Genomic DNA, 23,463 nt, shown 5'->3' with positions numbered 1-23,463 from the left:
GTTTGGAAGGGCATCCAGCTGTAGAAACACAGCCAGATCAGACTGCAGCCTCCTGGCTTCCCAGACCCCAGTCAAACCGTCCAACCTATGCTAACATGGAAAACGGGCGTTAAATAATGATGATGATATGACAGGCTTCTTTCAGTTTCCATCTACCAAATCCACTCACAAAGCTTTGGTCAGCCTGAGGTTATAGTAGAAGACATTTACCCAAAGTACTATGCAATGGGACTGAGCCCAGAACCATGTGGTTGGGAAGCAAGCTTTTTACCACACAGCGATACCTTTGCCTATCATCATCATCATTTAATCTCCACTTTTCCATGCTTGTATGGGTAGGACAGAATTTGTTGAGGCAGATTTTCTATGGTTAATTGTCCTTTCTGTTACCATCCCTTAAATGTTTCTAAGTAAGGTGACATTTCTCCATGGCTGGACATGTTTTCATGGAAGATTGGAAATGAAGGACACTGCTTGTATGACAGTGATACCTATTTACAACTGTCACGTAATGCCAACACAAGGAGACATGTGCACACAGACACACATACAAATACATACACACCCACTCATGCATGCATTCATACATACATGCATGCATATATACATGCATGCATACATACATGCATGCACACATATATGATGAGCTTCTTTCAATTTTTGTCTATCAAATCCACAGCCAGAGACTATAGTAGAAGACACTTGCTGGAGATGTCATGTGGCTAGACTGAACCCCAGACCACATGGTTGGGAAGCAAATGTCTTAATCACACAGCCATATCTGTACCTGGATACATTATACCAAAAACACTTTTATATTTAATGTGCATCTATGCACACACACACACACACATATATATATGATTGTGGTTGACAAAAAATAGCCTCTTCCGTGAGAGTTGACCTGGGGTTAAAGAACAACAACTGATTTTCTATTTACTTTCTGTTTATATCTCCATGTGCATTGAAGTTTAGAAAAAAAATATTTTACAGTTGTGTTCAAGGGGAAAATGTTTGCTCATTGCTTGCTTTCACTAAATATCCAAATTAGTGATGTGAAGGCAGTAAACCATATCGTATTTCAGAACAATATTCTTTAATGAGACATCTTAGGGCTTGGTTCTGTGGATCATAATCCAGTAAGATGTCAGCCATTGGAAATTGATTTAGAATGATACTAAGTTGATGGTGGTGTATTAACAGAGTCATTAGAACATTGAATAAAATAGCTGTGATATGTAGTTATGATCATTTACATTCTGAGTTCAAATCCTGCTGAGGTCTTCTGTACATTTTATCCTTCTACAATTGATAAAATAAAGTACTTGTCAAGTGCTAGATCCTATAGAGTAGTAATTTTCAACCTTTTTCCCTCTCATGTACAGGAGCTAAATGTGTTACAGAATACCTAATAGGGACTGGTCAAGGCTGACCATAAATGTGCATATATATGAGCAAGCCAGAGCAATTTATATATATATATATATAGTATATATATATATAGATATGGTAGCAGGGAAGTGTATCAGACTGCCAGAAGGGAAGCTAGGAGACAGGTCTATCTAGCCAGAGGGGAAGCAGATAAGAAAAAATTTGCCAATATCCTGCGCCGTGAGGATGAAAGACTTGAGGTATTTCGTGTTGCAAGACAGTGTGTGAGAGAGAATCATGACGTGGTAGGAGAGAAATGTGTTCGCAAGGATGACGGTTCACTTGCGCTAAATGAGGATGCAAAGAGAGAGGCTTGGAGACGCCACTATGAAAGGTTGCTGAATGAGGAAAATGAATGGGATAAAGAAACTGCCGAATGTCGACCTAACAGAGGGACCAGCAATCCAAGTTAACAGTTTCTTAGTAGTTAAGGCAATTACAAGCATGAAAACAGGGAAAGCCCCAGGCCCATCAGGAATTACTGCAGAGATGCTCAAAATATCTGGTAGTGTCGGCTATAGCCTAGTCACCTGTATAGTTTAATCAGGTGATACACGAAGGAGTCATACCCAATGACTGGTGTAGCAGCATAATAGTCAACTGCTACAAAGGTAAAGGTGACGCCCTAGATACAAATAACTACAGGGGTATCAAGCTGCTGGATCAGGTAATGAAGGTTACGGAGAGGGTTATAGCCCAATTAATTAGAGAGAGAGTTAGCTTAGATGAGATGCAGTTTGGGTTCGTGCCAGGGAAAAGTACTACTGATGCTATATTCCTGGTAAGACAGCTGCAGGAGAAATACCTAGCCAAAGATAAGCCCCTGTACCTGGCTTTTGTTGACATGGAGAAAGCCTTTGACAGGGTCCCCCAATCCCTTATCTGGTGGTCAATGAGGAAACTAGGGATAGATGAATGGTTAGTGAGAGCTGTACGAGCCATGTACAGAGACGCTGCTAGTAAGGTGAGGGTTGGCAACGAGTACAGTGAAGAATTCCGGGTAGAGGTTGGGGTCCACCAAGGTTCAGTCCTCAGTCCCCTCCTATTTATCATAGTCCTCCAGGCAATAATGGAGGAATTCAAGACAGGATGCCCCTGGGAGCTCCTCTATGCTGATGACCTTGCTCTAATTGCTGAGTCACTATCAGAACTGGAGGAGAAGTTTCAGGTGTGGAAACAAGGATTAAAATCGAAGGGCCTTAGAATCAACCTAGCCAAAACCAAAGTCCTAATAAGTAGGAAGGTGGACCAATCACAAACGACTTCAGGTAGATGGTCCTGCTTGATCTGTAAAAAAGGTGTAGGTAGAAACTCTATAAGGTGCACCAAGTGTAAGCTATGGACACATAAGAGGTGCAACAATGTCAAAGGAAGGCTAACTAGGAAAATAGTTTTTGTCTGTGGCAGATGCTCAGGAACAATAAACACTGGAAATGTGCAGAGACCAACTTCTACCACGTTCCAGGGAGACAAACTAGAAGTAGTTGATAGCTTCCGCTACCTAGGTGACCAAGTCAGTAGCGGGGGTGGGTGTGCTGAAAGTGTAACTGCTAGAGTAAGAATAGCCTGGGCAAAGTTTAGAGAGCTCTTACCCCTGCTGGTGACAAAAGGCCTCTCACTCAGAGTAAAAGGCAGACTGTGTACATACAGCCATGCTACATGGTAGTGAAACATGGGCCGTGACTGCTGAGGATATGTGTAAGCTCGCAAGAAATGAAGCCAGTATGCTCCGATGGATGTGTAATGTCAGTGTTCATAATCGACAGAGTGTAAGTACCTTGAGAGAAAAGTTGAACCTAAGAAGCATCAGTTGTGGTGTGTAAGAGAGCCGGCTGTGCTGGTATGGTCATGTGACGAGAATGGCTGAAGATAGTTGTGTGCAAAAGTGCTACACCCTAGCAGTTGAGGGAACCTGTGGAAGAGGTAGACCCAGGAAAACCTGGGACGAGGTGGTGAAGCACGACCTTCGAACTTTAGGTCTCACCAAGGAAATGACTAGAGACCGAGACCTATGGAAGTATGCTGTGCGTGAGAAGACCCGGCAAGACTAGTGAGGCCATAACCCGTGGCCCCTACCTGGGACGTAGTCAGTCCACCTGTGCATACCTTCCTTCTTGTGACACTTGTGAAGACCTGTTGAGGCAAGTGAAAATCAAACCAAATCAAAATAGATGAACATCAATGGAATTTGTATCTTTGTGGTACCAGTGCCGGTGGCACATAAGAAAACCATCCGAACGTGGCCGTAGCCAGTACCGCATCGACTGGCCTCCGTGCTGTGGGCACATAACAAACACCATCCGATCGTGGCCATTCGCCAGCCTCACCTGGCACCTGTGTCGGTGGCACATAAAAAACAATATCCGAGCGTGGCCGTCCGCCAGCCTCGTCTGGCACCTGTGTCGGTGGCACGTAAAATCACCCACTACACTCTCGGAGTGGTTGGCGTTAGGAAGGGCATCCAGCTGTAGAAACACTGCCAGATCTGACTGGCCTGGTGCAGCCTTCGGGCTTCCCAGACCCCAGTTGAACCGTCCAACCCATGCTAGCATGGAAAGCGGACGTTAAACGATGATGATGATGATGATGATATATATATATATATATATATATTAGGAAGGCTGGTTGTTGCTCACTGACTTGAGCTGATATGGTTTGGCATCAGTGTTGTGACAAACATTGCTGTGAGAGCATAAGGGGCTGGGTCAGATATAGCAAGCAATCTTGTCTGACCCAGTCAGTCTCCCCATCTCCAGATTGATACTTTTTTTTTTATCAATCCAGAAAGGATGGTAGGCAAAGTTGACCTCAATGGGATTTGAACTCAGAATACAGAGAGCTGGAACAAATACTATGAGACATTCTATCCAATATTTTAACAATCCTGCCAATCCACTCAGCTTTCTTTTTCATCTTTTTCTTGTTTCAGTCATTAGACTGTGGCCATGCTGGGGCAGCACTTTGAAGAATTTTAGTTGAATGAATCAACCCCAGTATTTATTGTTTTTTTGTAAAGCACGGTTCTTATTCTATTCGTCTCATTTACTGAACCACTAAGTTACAGGGATGTAGACATAACACTGGTTGTCAAATGTTGGTGGGGGCAAACACATACACACACACAGTGGGCTTTTTCAGTTTTCGTCTACCAAATCCACTTACAAGACTTTGGTCAGCCCAAAGCTATAGTTGAAGACACTTGCCCAAGGTGCCACACAGTGAGTCTGAACTCTGAACCATGCAGTTGGGAAGCAAGTATCTTACCACACAGTCATGTCTGAAAAGGTTTTATTATATAAAAATACGAGTATTAAGAGTGTTTTAAAACAGAGAAGATGACAACAGGGATTGGTGCAGTCTTCTGACTTTACAGTTCCTGCAGTCTTCTGACTTCCCAGTTCCTGTAGAACCATCCGACTCATACCAGCATGGAAAATGGACATTAAATGATGATGATGATATATGTGTATGTACTGGACTTTGCAGAGCATTAAAAACAATCAAGTTTTCTAAAAATCCTAGCATTTTCCTCCTCATCTCGAAAGCTTGAGCACATTGGTTGAAAATGTGTAATACATAGTATCTGAGATGCAAATGGCATAACAGAAAACTAAGACAAAGACTTAAACCTTTTAACATATAAACTGGCTCAAATATTCCACCTGTTTTATGTTTAAACCAGCCATATCCAGCCTTTCACACCTACCTTACAATTTCATTCTAAAAATAAACAATCACATCATTGAAATCTTGAGGTCATGAGATAATGCATAATTAATTCAAAACAATGTGAATAAATAAGTATTTCACTTGACAGAGTAATCTGAATGCCAGAGGGTTAAGTGTGGAACTGTTCAGATATTTAATGCCAGCTAGATGTTTTACATAACAGTTTGGTAAGAATAACATTTTCAGAATTATCCAAGCCAACTTTGTAAAGAAATTAATGCAAGATGTGGAGAAAAAAAAGCCAACACACACACACACATAGAAAAAATAGCTGCAGTTGACTGACATCAAAATTTAATGCTATGTCAGTATTCTCTTAAGTAGGTGAAAATCAAACAACTATATCCTGTTGTATGTAGGTCAACAACATTTTAGTTTTTCAATTATGGCAACAAATATAACAACTGTATATAGATTTAGAATAAATGAATGTAGTTGTCAAATTAAAACCAGCTTCTCTTTTATTATTTACTTGTTTTAATCATTGAACTACTACCATGCTGGAGCACCGTTTCGAAGGATTTAATCAGATTGACTCCAGTACTTATTTTCAAACTCTCATAGCTATTCAGTTGGTCCCTTTTGTCATAGCTATTCAATCGGTCCCTTTTGTCAAACCAACACTGGTTAACAAGATATGGTGGGGGACAAACACAACATAAACACAAAGAAAAACACATACATAGATATATACATGAACACACACATGCACCGCGCACACATAACAGGCTTCTTTCAGTTTCTGTCTACCACATATACTCACAAGATTTTGGTTGGCCTAGGGCTATAGTAGAAGACACTTTCCCAAGGTGCCACACAGTGAAACTGAACCGAAGACCACATGGTTAGGAAGCAAACTTTTTACCCACATATCCACACATACGCCATGTTAACAATTCAAATGCAGAAATGGGGTTTTTGGGGAGGCCACATAACTGAATACAGTTACAGCACTAACAATTACTAGCACCATCACCTTTGATATACACAAACTAGTGAGGGAATCTCAGTGTGTTTGCCTGGCCTACAGGAAGCGGTGGCCAAGTTCCCCTTAAACCACACACCACCACCAGCTGTAGCACCAGTATCAGCACCACTATCATGTTACATCTACTTTTCCATGCTGTCAGGGGTTGGATGAGTTTCCTGAGGCAGCGTTTTATGGCCAGAAGCCCTTCCTGTTACCAACCTTTTAGTCATCCTTTATTCCTTTATGACATGTAGGGACGCAGTGTTCCTATTCTAAAACTGAATTACACCATCTTAAAGGAAAGGCAGGACACACTGAATAACATAGTCCTGGATATATTGTTTGAATATAAGATGAGATAGTCATGGATGGAATACTCTGAGTATAGGATTCTTTCATCAGAGCTTACCAGATGTTAAACATCAACCATGACCATCATATATTCCTTTTGCAAAAAAATAATATTCTACAGTGATTCAGAAAGAATTTCTTTATCACTGTAGAATTCTATTTTCTTTTTGTTTCATTGACAAAGCAATACTCTCTTCTATGGATTTTCTATCTTTGTATTATTCTCATCTAAACCAACTTGAAGTACCCCATCTTACTTTCCCATCCTACTAACATTTGCTACTCCAGGCATTAATTTAGTGGTATAACCAGGTTCTAAAGTTAGGTGGAACAGGCATAAAAACATTCAAAAAACAGTCATGTCTCATAACAAATAATTTCAAACTCATTATACACTTTAAATTTATCTCTAAAATGAACAAAACCAAAACACAAAGAAAATACAGTTTTAAAACAAGTGTATAATTGTTATTTTGTAATTAAGACCAAAACATGATATAAAAATAGTTCATAAATTTCAAAGCATAATAAAAAAAATCATTGTGCTATTTAGTTATTTTAATTTTAAATATAAAATGAAACTGTAATAAATATGAAAAATGTATGAAGGAACTACAACAGTCTCTTCTGTCTAGGTTTCATTTAGCAAAGTTATCTTCTTATTTTATTATAAGACCTTTCAGCAGCAAAGCTAACTCGGACAATTTACTCTTGTTCATTGTGGAGTTATATTTTTAAATAATTAGAAAGTCATTTCATAACTGTGCTCATTATCAGAAGGTGAAAACAATGTGGCACACAGTAAACAGATTAGGATAAATTGAACATAAAACATTGAGGATCATGAATTGACAGTTATTTTTTTAATATTTGAATTTGCCTTACTATTGGTACTCATTATTTCTTTGTCTATGTTTTTAAATAAACAAAATTCTTGCATAATTTTAGTTTGATTGTACACTGGCGAAAATATATTTAAGACCGATGATAATAGTTCTATTTCTTACAAAATATTTTGTTACTAACACCATACAAATTATTTTTATCTTTTACTCTTTATGCAGAATTTATTTCTCTTTCGAATGATGCAGAAATATTTTGTAAGAAATAGAACTTTTATCATCGGTCTTGAATTTATTTTCGTCAGTGTAGATGACATCTGAGTGATGTACTGAAAGCATTGTTGCTAGAATGAGATTAAGATGGAGGAAGTTCAGAGAGCTATTGCCTCTGTTGACATGAGGATTTCTTCTGAGAGTGAAAGGCAGATTGTATGATGCGTGTGTACAAATGGCTGTGCTCCATGGTAGCAAGACATGCAAGACATGCAGACAACATGCATAAACTAGAAAGGAAGGATGCTAGTATGCTGCTTGGGGAGTAATAATGTCAATATGTATGAAACTTAGAATTACAAGGGTTGCAGCATGTAACCTGAAAATGATCTAACTGCATAGGATCATCCCCAATCAGCATGGATGTTATGATGGTTTGTTTTGTTTCCCCAGATGTCAAAAGTCACCAAAATATCACAGGGGACTGAGTACAAAGTTCAAAAGCACTGAAATGCTGGCTGAATAAAGTAAGAAGTTTAGAAAATTCTTCCAAGGCATAGGTCTTGCAATAAAAAAATTATGAGAGTTGACTAGTAATGCACAAGCAAAGTAAAGAGTTTTAAAAAATGCTGTTGAAAAAGTATATATTTTGAATAATATACTCAGAGGGAGTGGCCACTCCATTGGTCTCCTTATAGTTACACAACAATCTTGTACCCGGCAACCTTTTCCAGCTGAGCATCCCTAATCTTGCAGGGTTGTAGGTGCTAGTGCCACATAAAAAGCACCATGCCTGTGATACATGAAAGCACCCAGTACACTCTGTAAAGTGGTTGGCATTAGGAAGAGCATCAAGTCATAGAAACCATGCCAAAACAGACATGGAGACTGAACAACCCTTCAGCTGATCAGCTCCTGTCAAACGGTCCAACCCATGACAGCATGGAAAACAGACGTTCAATGATGATGATGAATTTTATCCTATCCTTACTCAGAACTGCTTTTCTTTCAAACTTACATTCTGCCTACTCAACAAGCACCATCATCATCATCATTATCATTTAACGTCCATTTTCCATGCTGGCATGGGTTGAACAGTATGACTGAGGTCTGGAGAGCCAACGGCTGCACCAGGCTCCAATCTGATCAGGCAATGTTTCTACAGCTGAATGCCCTTCCTAATGCCAACCACTCCAAGAGTGTAGTGGGTGCTTTTTATGTGCCACCGGAACAGGAGCCAGTCAGACAGGCCTGGCATTGATCATGTTCAGATAGTGCTTTTTATGTGACACCAGCACGGGAGCCAGTCAGGTGAACCTGACATCTACATGTTTGGATGGTGCTTTTTACGTGCCACCAGCACAGGAGCCAGTCAGGGGTCACTGGTCACTGCTACGATATTGGTTTTACTTGACTCAACAAGTCTTTTCAAGCATATCATGTTTCCTGATGCATCAGGGGTACTCTCAACTGGGCCGGACATGCATGGCTGCAATCTCACTTTAGTTGGCAGGTCTTCTCAATCACAGTATATCTCCAAAGGTCTCAGTCTCCTGTCATTGCTTCTGTGAGGCCCAATGTTTGAAGGTTATGCTTCACCACCTTGTCCCATGTCTTCCTGGGTCTACCTCTTCCACAGGTTCCTTCCACAGCTAAGGAGTGGCATTTCCTCATACAGCTGTCCTCATCCATATGTAACACATATGACCATACCAACACAGTCATCTCTCTTGTACACTACATTTGATGCTTCTTATGCCCAACTTTTCTCTCAGATTGATCACACTCTGTCGTGTATGCACACTGACATTACACATCCAACAGATCATACTAGATTCATTTCTTTCAAGCCTACACATGTCCTCAGCAGTCATGACCCATGTTTCATTGCCATGTAGCATGGCAGTTCACACACATGCATCATACAGTCTACCTTTCATCCAGAGTGAGAAGCCCATAGTTGCCAGCAGAGGTAGGAGCTCCCTGAACTTTACCCAGGCTATTCCTATTCTAGCCACTACACTCTCAAAGCATCATCCCCCACTACAGACTTAGTTGCCTAGGTAGCGGAAGCTATTAACTTCTTCTAGTTTTTCTTCCTGGCATGTGATGGAATCTGTCTTCTGTACATCTTCAGTGTTTATTGCCCCTGTGCATCTGCCACACACAAAAACTATCTTCCTGGTTAACCTTCTTTTGATGTTGCTGCACCTTTTATGTGTCCATAGCTTACACAGGGTACATCGTATGGAGTTTCTAACTACACCTTTTCTACAGATCGAGCAGGGCCATCTACCTGAAGGGGTTTGTGATTTGACAGCTTTCCTACTTGCTAAAACTTTGGTTTTTGCTAGGTTAACCCTCAGGCCTTTCGATTCTAAACTTTGCTTCCACACTCTAAACTTCATCTCTAGTTCTAGCAGTGACTCAGCTATTAGAGCAAGGTCATCAGCATAGAGGAGCTCCCAAGGGCAGCCTGTCTTGAATTCCTCTGTTATTGCTTGGAGGACTATAATGAATAAGAAGGAGCTGAGAACTGATCCTTGGTGAACCCTCCCAGTCACAGAACCACATTATCCAATATGCCCTTCCTTTTTAAGATAATTGGGTGCAATTTGAGGAAGATTTAGCTGCTACTTGTAGCAGATCAAGTGACCACTAAGAGGCTTCTGCATTGGCTCAAATCTTATTTAGTCATTCCCGTCCATCAGTTAAGGTAGACATGAGAAGAATATTGGCACTAAACTGTGAAATGTTCGGACAAATACAATGAAAAAAATTTAATTATATTTACCAATAACATGGACGTTTTTTCTATCTGCGTTGATCATCAGTTTTTTCTGTATTTTGCTGACACCATCTTTTGGGTAAAGTACCATCACACCGAGGGATCCATTACCTTAAAGAATTTATCAGAGTTATTTAAGCAACTGTTCAAGACTTGAGTAGTCTAATGTACAAATAATAATAATTCTTTATACTATAGACCTGAAAGACCTGAAATTTTTGATCAAGGAGGGTGCTAATCAATTATGTCTACCCCAGTGCTCAGATGATACTTATGTCATTGACCGTGAAAAAATGAAAAGCAAAGTTGATCTTGGCAGAATTTGAACTCAGAATTTAAAGACATGTAAAGGCATGCTAACAATTCTGCTGACTCGCTGCCTTACAAATAATGATAATCATTATCATCATCATTTAACATCCGTTGTCCATGCTTGTATGTGTTGGACGGTTTGACCAGGGCTGGTAAGCTGAGGGGCTGCACGAGACTCCAGTCTGATTTATTATTATTATTATTATTATTATTATTATTATTATTATTATTCAGGTCACTGCCTGGAATCAAACTCGGAATCTTGGGTTTAGTGGCAGTGACCTGAATAATAATAATAATAATAATAATAATAATAATGATAATAATAATAATAATAATAATAATAATAATAATAATAATAATAATAATAATAATGATGATGATAATAATAATAATAATAAAAACAACAACAACAACATCGAAAAATACCTTAGGAATGAAGACCCAGGTTCGAAATTTCCTCAAGACATCTGATGAAGGCTGGAGGGTATATCAGCCAAAACGTGTTAACAACAAACAAGATGAGGACAAATATCCATCAAATGTAAATAATGGCCATAATTCCTCATCTCTTAAATACAGAACTGAAAGTTGACTGTGATAGGATTTGGACTCAAAATGTAAAAGAACTGAAATATATACTGCAAGATATTACCAGCATAAAAAAAAATCTGGCAGTGGTACAATAAACATTTTACTAATTATAGTTCTTATTTTTTCATTCATAGAGACTCATACAAAAACTCACTTTCCAATTTCGAAAATCCATCTATCACAGCACTTCCAGTATCTCCAGATGTTGCAACAAGAATCACATACCTGTAAAAGATGGTGAAAATGAATGGTTAATCATGTTAATCTAAAGAAAACATTGAATCTTACTGAGAGGATTTTGTCATCCAATATCAAATAAAATTCGATGTTATATTACATTCCAATACATCCAAAATTATATTTCTGAATAATAGAGATTTTAGAAATATTAGATTCATGGAGTTGTTTATATACATACACACATATACCCGATTTGTTATGGTTCATTGCAAAAAAAAAAAAGAGAAAAAAAGAGCATTCAACTATATAAAAGACAGAGGAAGTATCATATAATTTAATGATGATCATACTTACAAATAGTTACACATGACTTCAAGTTTCATGTGAGGTTAATAGATTTATACTTTTCAGACGTACAAACTTAGTACTTGGACGCAACAAAGCAGGCTGCTTTGCTGTGTTCAACTTAAGTCCAAAACCTGTATATCTGATGAGTGTATACTCTTTTGCTTGTTTCAGTCATTTGACTGTGGCCATGCTGGAGCACAGCCTTTTAGTCGAGCAAATCAACCCCAGGACTTATTCTTTGTAAGCCTAGTACTTATTCTATCAGTCTCTTTTGCCATACCGCTAAGTTACGGGGATGTAAACACACACCATCGGTTGTCAAGCGATGTTGGGGGGACACAAACAGACACACAAACATACACACACATGTACATACATACATATATACGACTGGCCTCTTTCAGTTTCTGTCTACCAAATCCACTCACAAGTCTTTGGACGGCTCGAGGCTATAGTAGAAGACACTTGCCCAAGGTGCCACGCAGTGGAACTGAACCCGGAACTATGTAGTTGGTAAGCAAGTTACTTACCACACAGCCACTCCTACACCTATTATTGTCAACAACAAGTCATGAGACTCGAACCCACATCCTTTGATGACTCCGGCCATGTGCCTTACGGTGAAGCTAAACTGCTCATTGTCTATCAATCTTACACAGAACTTGGAGTCAAGTGTAATTGTTTGTTAGTATGATCGTTATTAAGTTATATCACGTAGTAGCAACAATATGTAAAGAAAGACTGATAATTACAATAACAGATTTCAAGCTAGAATAAACAATGAAGAGAACTGGAATGATATCTAACATGACAAAGATAAAAAGAATGTTTGAGGAATTACTATAGTAACAGTGTGCCAGATTAAATACATTATAGTACCGTAAATCCTCGAGTATAGTCTGCCCTTGAGTATAATACGCAGAGGATTTTCACGGGGCTGTATCTCTGAAAAACCTAAACCTTGTATATAATACACACCCCTTCTCTAACTTGAATCAAGAAGGTCTATATAACGTTCTTGGTTTATAAAAATGTATACGGTAACGTCCTTTATTATTATTGTATATATAACATAATGCAAAAGTGTAGCTTTTTTGTGCATTTTGTTTGCAGAAAATAAAGAAATAACAGTAATAACGTTTAATAAATGTTGATTACTGCAAGTTATGGATGATCCTTTTATGACTTCATTGCTTTCAGGCTTAGCTTAAGGTATTTTCACGCCTGTCATCACAAAATGCGTCTGAATACACATAACCAGACAGCAAATAGAGACTCGGACATTGCTTAGAAAATAATTTTCATTTTTAACATTGTATATAGTACGCACTAGGGATTTTGACCTTTAAATTTTGGGAAAAAAAATGCGGATTATACTCAAGGATTTACGGTATTTACATCACCCAATCCCCTGTTTTTGAGTCTAAACTCTGTTAAAACTGCCTTAGTCTAAATTTTATTCGAGGAGGGACAGAACCCAAAATTGAGTGGTTGGGAAGCGAATTTTTAACCACACAGTCATATATTCTGTGCTTGTTTCTGCTTGAGCAAAGTAGTGCAGATGTTAATATTCCTCTTTGACATTATGACCGCTTGCTGAATGGGCCTACTCTGAGCATACTTTTTCTAATTAGGAGAAAAGAAACTAGGGGAAGGTACTTTTTGATGTCTTAGATTGGTAGAATATTTTATCTGAAGAACAGGTAACACTTGGTGGTAGGAAAACCATCCAGTTATAAAATCCTGCATCAAATAAATTTCTGTCCAAACCCATGCTAGATGTTAAAGAAATGACGATGATGATACTGATGATGATGATGATCATCATCATCATCATCATCACCACCACCAATGTTTTAATATTCACTTTTCCATATGTGCACAGGTCAGATGGAATTTGTTGAGGTAGATTTTCTGTGACAAGATGCACTTCTTGTTGCCAACCTTCATATGTTTCAAATCCCAGTTCTCATTTTAACGACCTTGAAAAAAATGAAAGGCAAAATTGACTTTGGCTTCATTTGAAGTTAGAATGTAAAGGTAGAAGAAATGCTCCTAAGCATTTTGTCTGGCATAGTGATGGTTCTGCCAGCTTGCTGCCTTAATATAGTAGTAGTAGTAGTAGTAGTAGTAGTAGTAGTAGTAGTAGTAGTTCTGATTTATATCCATTATTTCATGCTTGCATGATTCATTCAGTGAAGCAGTTGCTTTTACAGCTGCACACCCTTCCTACTGTTAACTGCCCAACCATGCATGAGTTTTTGTTTTTTTTAAATAATTTTTTTCATGGTTTCTTTAGAATGAAAAAGCTGTGTCCATGTTCTTTGCAGGCATTCTGAAACCACTGAGAGAAAATTATTTCAGAATTATTAAAAATAATTTGCCATTAACAGACTTTGTAAATTAATTTTGGCACAGCAAACACGGAATACACAATATGTATTAAAATATAGAGACAAAAGATGAACAAGCACTTATATATAGCATAACTTACATTTATAAAAGATGCTGCATAAATGTAAACACAAACGTACTTGGCAAAGAAAAAATATAGTTGGAGGGAATGTGTGGGAGGGGTAGACTCAGGAAGACATGGGACGAAGTGGTGAGAAAGGATCTTCAGATGTTGGGCCTCGTAGAGGAGATAAGACAGGACTGAGATTTCAAGCAGTTTGCTGTGCTTAAGAAGACACATCAAGCTAAGTAAAATCATAGCAGTCCATGCATACAGGCATGTCTTCAATACATCCCTCACTCAGCCAAAAGATCCTGGTTTTGAAGGTTTGTAAGGGCTGGTGCCATGTAAAAGTGTCTGTCCCGGTGCCAAGTAAAAGCATCCATGCCAGTGCCAATGCTGGTGCCACATAAAGGTGTCCATATCAGTGTCATGTAATAGTGCCAATGTTGGTGTCATGTAAAAGTGCCCATGTTGCTGCTGTGTAAAAGTGCTGGTGCTGGAAAAGCACCCATACTAGTACTCTGTTTAAAGCACCCAGTACACTCTCTACAGTGGTTGGGCATCCAGCCATAGAGAAATGAAGTCTGAGCAGCTCTCCAGCTGACCAACTTCTGTCAAACCATCCAACCCATGCCAGCATGAAGAACAGACATTAACTGATGATTATAGTTCTTCACAGCTGTTTCAAAAATTCAGCAACTGGTTAATATATTAAGATAGACATCTTACATGCTAGATCTTTGTTCAGGTAGAATACTAAATAAAATAGCCAAACTTAGTATTTTGATATAGCTAAGATCTAATATATTTAAATGCACTAAAATATAGCTTGTTTTACTTACTTTTTATTTTTTAGAGTGTCCTGTTGTACAGCTTCTAAAAATAACTTTGACATCAACTGCAGAGAACAGTCTTTACATGATGCTGTTGGACCATGGAATAATTCAAGTATATATTGATTGTCTGTTAAATGTTTTATAGAAATAACATCTTCATTGGAAAAAATCTCATTTTTGTAACTATTTTCAATGTATGTATTTAATGTTTGTGGAATTAGATCTGATGGATGAATCCACTGTTCAAGAATCCGCGAGGCAATTTTATTATATGGAAGTCCAACCAAACGTTTCCACTGACCAGGTGTCAATGCTGGAAAGTTGTGCTCCTCTGCTACAAATAAGCCACCATCTTTTGCAAGTCCACAGACCAAAGTAGTCTTAAAATCCATATGACCTTGATGTAGTCCAGATTGTGTAGTGTGTCTTGTAGATACATAACCAAAAGGATTATCCAATTTGTTAAGGGTCTTAAATATTTTTTCACTTATTGAAAATGGATCTTCGTTTTCTTCACATATAATTCTCACGTCATAAAACTGTTTATTGAAATATGGATATATATATAAGATTTTAGTTATATTTTTACTTTTCAAAGTTCATGAAATTCAAAAGCATAAAAATAATTATATTGTTAATTAATATAACAACTTTTTCAAATAAAAAGAAAGAGTTAAAATGTTCAAGAGATAAAACTAAATTAGATTCTTCATTTGTAAATAATAATTACAATTAATAAAAATATTTCAAGAAATGTAGAAGCAAAATAACTAGGAGTGGGGGGGGGACACTAGTCTACTGATAAATAAGGTCAAGAATTCATGTTTGTCACAAATACTTTATAGTGCCTTTAAGCAGACCACTTAACACATGTATCCATTCATTTAATTACTGAGTCTAGATGCAAGGTCATTTAGGAATGTTATCTATAATAGAAGGTATCAAGATAAAACACCTTTTCAACAGAAAGAAAATGCCTAGTCAGGACCTCTTATACTACATTTCAATCATACTGGAATCATCACGGTAATGCAAAAGTTCTTCAAGTCAACAGAAAAACTTCTGTATGTTTCATAGCTTACAGTAAAATTTTTTACTTGATAGAAGAAATGTTGAATTTGTTTAATAAGTACAGTAGACAGGAATGAATGCTTTAATATGTTGATTAATTAGTAGAATATAATTAAAAGGAGGCAGCAAATAATTTACTTGTCTCAATTTGTGTTGTGTGTGTCACATATGTTGAGGTCATTGCTGCATGGGGATAAGTGGAACAGGTCCCAACTAACCCCACTATAACAAGTACATCAGCACATGAATTAGGCATGTTTAAACTCAAAAGGAGATGAGGAGTTTGACATTTGAATATGTGTGATAACTTTGCCCGAAAATAGTCCAATCTTGAGTGAAGAATGAAAGGGCTCGCAAAGACTGAATGTATCATTTTCTCAAGAAACATGGCAGGAATGTGGAGACCCTTCAAAAATATGGATAGGAGGCTATGTTTTTGAACATCTTGCAAGAAATAAAGAAAAAATGCCTTATGTTGCACTGGTTGATAAAATGAATGAAGATAATGAGGTCAAAAACGAAATTTTGAAACATGTTCGAAGCAAAGATTTTGTCGTGCATGCCCCAAATTGAGAATGTCAGACAATGCTAAAATATGAACACATGAATGTGAGGACATAATATTTATTCTGATGACTTCATACAACAGTGAGAGAACAAAGCATTCTCAACAGAAACTTGTGTCTCCTATTGATTTATCAATCAGCCAGAGTAAATAGAGAGACATGATGTGGATCAATAAAAGCTTATAGATGACAAATCAATTGACAATCAATCATGCCTAATTGAAGTTACTTGATAAACACTGCATTGGAATTGAAAATTGAAATGATGCCAACATAATTCTTGAATTTTTTTTTTATAACTGGTATGATCCAACATACTCCATAGTATGTACAAACTTATTCCAAGATGCAGTAAGTTGAAATATTTAGTCTTGAGTCACAAAAATTACATTTCTTCAGAAATTACTCTACACCTCTGCTGAATGTGTTTGCCAAATTTTATTGCACACATGTAGATCTATAAAATAGATGATGCCATAGATTTAACAATATAATCATATGTTGAAAAACATTTTAGTGAAAGAGCTCCAACTAACCCCAGCTTCTGCTACATAATAACCCTGATTTTCTTGGTTCTCCATTTCATGATTTTCAAGCATCTAACCATAACTAACAATTGAACTTTTAGATTTCTGGTGGATACACAAAGACATTAGTGATACTAGCAAGTGTCACTAATGTCTTTCTTCAGTATTTTTTCTAAACTGGTTAATGACTGAAATTATCAAGCTCAGTGTGATATATAAACATGACAATTTTAGTTGTTTACATTTAGAGTATAAATGTAAAAGTATTGAGGAATATGCAAATAAGTCATTTAACAGTGTATCTTGAAATGAATACAGCTATCAACTATAGTTTGTAATATACTGGGTAAAAAACCCCTCGGATGGAAAAGAGGTTGAAAGTTAGGGAGGAGATGTCTGAGGATTGTATCCCTATGACTTTTCTAAGAATAATGGGCAGAAAAGATAGATGGATGGATATACATATACAATGTTTTTCTAGACTAGCAGTAATGTGCAACAGTCTTATGTGGCCAATATATAATAAACAATATATAACAAAATATGGTAGCTTTGAAAAGTAAGTATAAAAATACATATTTAAAAAAAAAAGTTACAAACTGGATGACATTGTTTTAACAAAACTAGCAGAAAAACTGCCTGGAGAATGGTCTTTCTACTTAATGATATCATATTAATAAATATGATAATATAAATATTGCCTATCAGTATTAATATAGCCTCTGTTGCGAATATATATTTTTTAACAATTTCACTGCACCTGTTCTGGCACTGGCTGGGAGATAAGTCACTGCTATCTCTAGCAGTTGAGCATTCATCATTGAAAAGACCAAAGAAGGTCAGTTCATGTGATCTGGTGGACTTGGTATAAACAAGAGTGCATTCTGCACCAAAAGCCAACCTGTGAGTTTCTCTCTTGATATCTACTACAGTATAATTTGTTCTAACAGAACATCCACATTTAAGTGGGGATAAATATTACCTTAACAATATTTATATACTTGATTCCCAACTTGTGTAATTTTTCTGATACATTACGTCTAAGTTTCCTTTGTATCAGTTATTCATCCAATGGTACTCATTCGCTCAGTAAATTTAGAGCATAACTACAGAAATGTGCCTCAACAAATTTGTTTCCTCATAACTTTCTGAAAAATGGATATTTATTAATGATAGTTTCTACAAATACACTTTAGGTGATGTAGATTATATCAGAATTTAGGAGAGGAGTTTCAGCTAATTCACATGCTTTAATTGTTTCCTAATAGTTTTCAGAAAATGGGATTTTTTATGAAATTTTCTACAAATAACTTTCAGATGGTTTAGGTTTAGATTACAATTATATAGGAATTTAATGTGAAAAAAGAGTTGGGGGAAAGGATATTTCATGCATTTTGACTTTGTTACTTCATACATTTTGATTACAATTATGTTGAAAAACAAAATTGCATAAGACTCATGTGATACCTGCTGTTTCTAGCATACTAAATGACCACATAGAGTTTGTTTGAGCTGGCAGTATCATTAGCACACCGGACAAAATGCTTAGTAGCATTTCATCCATTTTTACATTCTGTGTTCAAATGCTGCTGGGGTTGACTTTTCCTTTCATCCTTTAGGGCTCAATAAATTAAGTACCATTGAGCACAGGAGTCAATGTAATTGACTTACTCTCTCTCTGAAATTCAAAAGGATAAAATGCAAGGTCAACCTCAGTGGAATTTGAACTCAGAAAGTGAAGACAGATGAAATGCTAAGCATTCTGCCTGGCATGCAACAAATCTGCTATCTTACTGCCTTGATAATTATTATTATCAAGACTCATTTCACACTAAGATTTCATACAATATTTTGGGCTCAAGGTTTAAAGAGTTTTATGAATCTAATCTAAATCCAAAGATTTTGGTTCTGTTCCTCACACAAACAACTAAAATAAACACAAGAAAAACAATACCTTTTCATAAAAAGTTTGGCGATAGTTGAGAATTTCTTTTAAAGCTATTTCTTCCTTGAAACCACTTATTCTGCTCACCTTCATTTTGGTCGCACGTTTCAAGATGTCTTCTTTGCTGACATCTAGGAAAACCACCACACCACTTTTGGATATTTTGGAGAAACTTTCAACATGTAAAGGATTTGAACAAGTGAGTGAAATAACAGTTTGCTGTTTGGTCTCAAAATTCATCATAGCTTTGCTTTCTTCTTTAAGAAAAATCATTATTCCAACTTCAGAAAGCTTAACAAACAAAAGAAGAAAGAAACAAATCTATGAAAGAAGTCAAATTTCAGTTATGTATGCATGCATGTATGTATGTATGCATGTATATATGTATGTATGTTGTCATTATCATCATCATTTAACGTCCCTTTTCCATGCTGGCATGGGTTCGATGGTTTGACAAGAACAGACAGGCCAGAGGGCTTCACCATATTCTATGTCTGCTTTGGCATGGCTTCTACAGCTGGATGCTCTTCTTAATCTCAACTACTTGATAGAGTATACTCTGTGCATGCAGATATATATGCATACACACTTACATATATACACACATACATACTAACATACATACATGCATACATACATACATACACACAGACAGATAGTCAGTGGTTACCTTAGGGTTAACATATTTAATGCTGATGACCTTGTTCTTATAGCTGAATCACTTCCAGAACTAGAGAAGAAACTTTAGACGTGGAAGCATGGTTTAGAATCAAAGGGGTTAGAGTTAATGTAGCAAAAACCTAAGTCTTAGTAAGTAGGTGAGCAGATAAATCACAGATCACAAATCCCTTCTGGTAGAGGGTCCTGCTCGATCTGTAGAAACTCCATAAGACATACTCAGTGTAAGCTATGGAAACATAAAAGGTGCAGCAATATCAGAGGAAGGTTGACAAGGAAAATAATTTTTCTGTGCACAGGTACAATTAACACTAAAAATGTACAGAAAATAGGCTCCATCAAATGCCAGTGGGGAAAAATAGAAGTAGTTGATAGCTTCTGTTACTTAGGTGACCAAGTCAGTAGTAGGGGTGGGTGCTCTGAGAGAATAGCTGCTAGAATAAGAATAGACTGGACAAAGTTCAGAGAGCGCCTACCTCTGTTGGTAACAAAGGGCCTCTCTCTCAGAGTGAAAGGTATATTGTATGATGCCTATGTAGAACAGCAATGCTACATGGCAGCAAAACATGTACTGTGACCATTGAGGACATGCATAGGCTTGAAAGAATTGGAGCTAGTGTGCTTCGCTGGATGTGTAATGTCAGTGTGCATGCACAACAGAGTGTAAGTGTCTTGAGAGAAAAGTTGGGCATAAGAGGCACCAGATGTGGTGTGCAAGAGATGATTGTGCTAGTATGGTCATGTGATGCATGTAGATGAAGACAGCTGTGTGAAGAAGTGTCAAACTCTGACAGTGGAGGGGACCTGTGGAAGAGGTAGACCCAGGAAGACATAGGACAAGGTGGTGAAGCATGATCTTCGAAAGTTGGTGTCTGAGACCTTTGGCAATATGCTGTGCTTGAGAAGACCCATCAAGCCAAGTGAAATTGTAGTTATGGCCAAACACAGTGTTGTGTAACTGACAAGAAAAAAGCACCCTCAAATGTTGGGTGATATGCTGTGCTTGAGAAGATCTGTCAAGCCAAGTGAAATCATAGTTGTGGATGATACTAGTGTCGCATAACTGGCACCTGTTCTGGTGGCACATAGAAAGCACCATTTAAATGTTAGGCCTCATGGAGGCAGTGACAAGTGATCAAAACCTTTGTCAATATTCCATGCTTGAGAAGCCCTGTCAAGCCAAGTGAAATCATAGTCATGGTTGATGCTGGTGTTATGTAACTGGTACATGTGTCAATGACAAGTAAAAAGCACACACTACTCTCTTGGAGTGGTGGTTGGTGTTAGGAAGGGCATCCAGCCATAGGAACTATGCCAAATCAGACTGGAGTCTGGTGTAGCCCATCCCCCTTCCCTGCCAGCTTACCAGCTCTAGTCACACCATCCAACCCATGCCAGCATGGACAATGAACAGTAAATGATGATGATGATGATGTATGTGTAGGTTACATGCAGATGATGTTTGGCTGTGGAAGATCAGAAAGGAATAAAGGGCAGAATCATATGCATGGGAGTTTGTATTGTTAGAAGTAATGGCAAATAGATCATTGTTACATAGGCAGAAGAACACCAGGTACAAAACCAGTAAAATAGTTGGCAAGAAGAAATAGGGTTAAATGTTGAAAAAATATAAAAAAAGGCATGTTCATTACCTTTTGTGCCACTGGCATTTTCCAGGTATTTTCTAAATAGTCACTCTCAATATCTATCACAGGTAATCCAAGTTTAATCCCAAGAATTCTACCAACTGTTGTTTTTCCACAGCCAGGACTTCCAAGTAATATAATATTTTTCTGAAAATAGTTAAAATGATATTTCAAAGTTGTTAAAACATCCTGAGTAAACACATATTTCATTCGAGTTTGAATCCATTATAAATTAATAGTAAGGCTGGCAGAACTGTTAGCATGCCAGGTGAAATGTTTAGCGGTATTTCATCTGTCTGTACATTCTGAATTCAAATTCTGCCAGGGTTGACTTTGACCTTGATCTTTTCATGGTCGATAAAACACTGGGGTCAGTGTTATTGATTTATTTCTGCCCTTAAAATTGCTGAGCTTGTGTCAAAATCAGAAACCTGCCAGTGCTGCTGGCACGTAAAAAACACCATTTGAGCATGGTTGTTGCCAGTACCACCTGACTGGCCCTCATGCTGGTGGCACGTAAAAGCACCCACTACATTCTCGAAGTGGTTGGCGTTAAAAAGGGCATCAAGCTGTAGAAACTTTGCCAGATCAGATTGGAGCTTGGTGCAACCATCTGGTTCGCCAGTCCTCAGTTAACTTGTCCAACCCATGCCAGCATGGAAACCGGACATTAAATGATGATGATGATGAGTTAAAATATATAGAGAAATAAGTATATATACATTACACTGGGATATATTCAATCTGTAAATCTGAAACAAATGAAGATTAAGAAATATCATATCATACAATTAATTCACTTCTTTTTTTCTCTCTTCCCTCAGTTTTTATTTATTTATTTTCCTCCATTTTTCCTTCTTTCTATTCAGAAATCACATACTGCTCATGTACATGTTATTTTAATAACTATATTTTATTCTACCACCCAATCTGCTCTCAAACACCCACCCACACAAACATGTGGATTTCCAATTAAGAGGATTGCATGTTGTTTTATTTTTAATTATGTTCACAATGTAGCATGCAAACATTTTCAATTATGAAAGCTGAGCTAAACAAATGGTTATATTTGCATTGATTGCAGTACCTACAATGTAACTTGTAAAATAGTGACTTCAAAGAACAAAACACTTATATGAACAGATGATATCCTAACCTCATAAACAATTGGTAGCTAAAATATTTCCTTTGTCATCATCTGACTTAGGCTAAAGAGATTTTTCTATAGGAAACCTTTATATTACAGACTTACATTCACAACAATCCAGGTCACCAATAACATCCATAAATAAATAAATACATGTCAATGAGACTTGTTGTTTGTATTGATTATCAAAATTGAATGCTGTAAACTTAAATGTAAACATTACATTACTATATGAAATATAAGGTGATGATGAATAGGCAGAATTATTAATATGCTGCACAAAATGCTTAGCAGCATTTCTTCTGGCTTTATGTTCTGAGTTCAAATTCTGTTGAGGTCGACTTTGCCTTTCATCCCTTTCAGGTTTGATAAAATAAGAACAGTGGAGTCAATGTGAGTTGAGCAGTGGAGTCAATGTGATCAACTGCACCCCTTCCTCCTCAAAATTTCAGGCCTTGCATCATCATCACCACCACCACCAGCAGCAGCAACAGCATCATCATCAGCAACAGCATCATTATCATCAGCATCATCATAATTATCATCATCTAACATTCATTTTCGATACTGGCATGGGTTGGACAGTTTGACAGGAGATGGCCAGCTGCCTGGGCTCCGTGTCTGTTTTGGCATGGTTTCTACCACTGAATCCTCTTTCTAACACCAACCACTTTAGAGAGTGCACTGGGTGCATTTACACAGCAGCGGCACAGGTGCTTTTATGTGGCACTGGCACCCACAAGCCCGTAAGACAAGAGGAACAGTTACCTGAAGAGGGATGAAGGGGATATGCCTGTATTTACTTAGCTTGACATGTCTTCTCAAGCACAG

At 37.5% G+C, this 23,463-nt stretch overlaps 1 protein-coding gene across 3 annotated transcripts in view; it reads right to left on the bottom strand.

The window, feature by feature from the left end:
• Positions 1–23,463, bottom strand: part of LOC115209348 (threonine synthase-like 1) — a 78,352-nt gene that overhangs the window by 16,355 nt on the left and 38,534 nt on the right. For 2 of the 3 annotated variants that reach the window (XM_036501258.1, XM_029777717.2), the window contains 5 exons: positions 21,492–21,632; positions 19,171–19,452; positions 15,059–15,591; positions 11,385–11,455; positions 10,331–10,435 (listed from right to left, as the gene is read on the bottom strand). In XM_036501258.1, the coding sequence (XP_036357151.1) occupies positions 10,331–10,435; positions 11,385–11,455; positions 15,059–15,591; positions 19,171–19,452; positions 21,492–21,632 (1,132 nt within the window). The remainder of the gene's footprint in view (positions 1–10,330; positions 10,436–11,384; positions 11,456–15,058; positions 15,592–19,170; positions 19,453–21,491; positions 21,633–23,463) is intronic. The other variant, XM_036501259.1, reaches the window with a different exon arrangement.

This window comes from Octopus sinensis, linkage group LG3 (assembly GCF_006345805.1).
Source record: "Octopus sinensis linkage group LG3, ASM634580v1, whole genome shotgun sequence".
NCBI lineage: Eukaryota > Metazoa > Mollusca > Cephalopoda > Octopoda > Octopodidae > Octopus > Octopus sinensis.
This window is presented reverse-complemented; position numbering and strand designations above follow the sequence as displayed.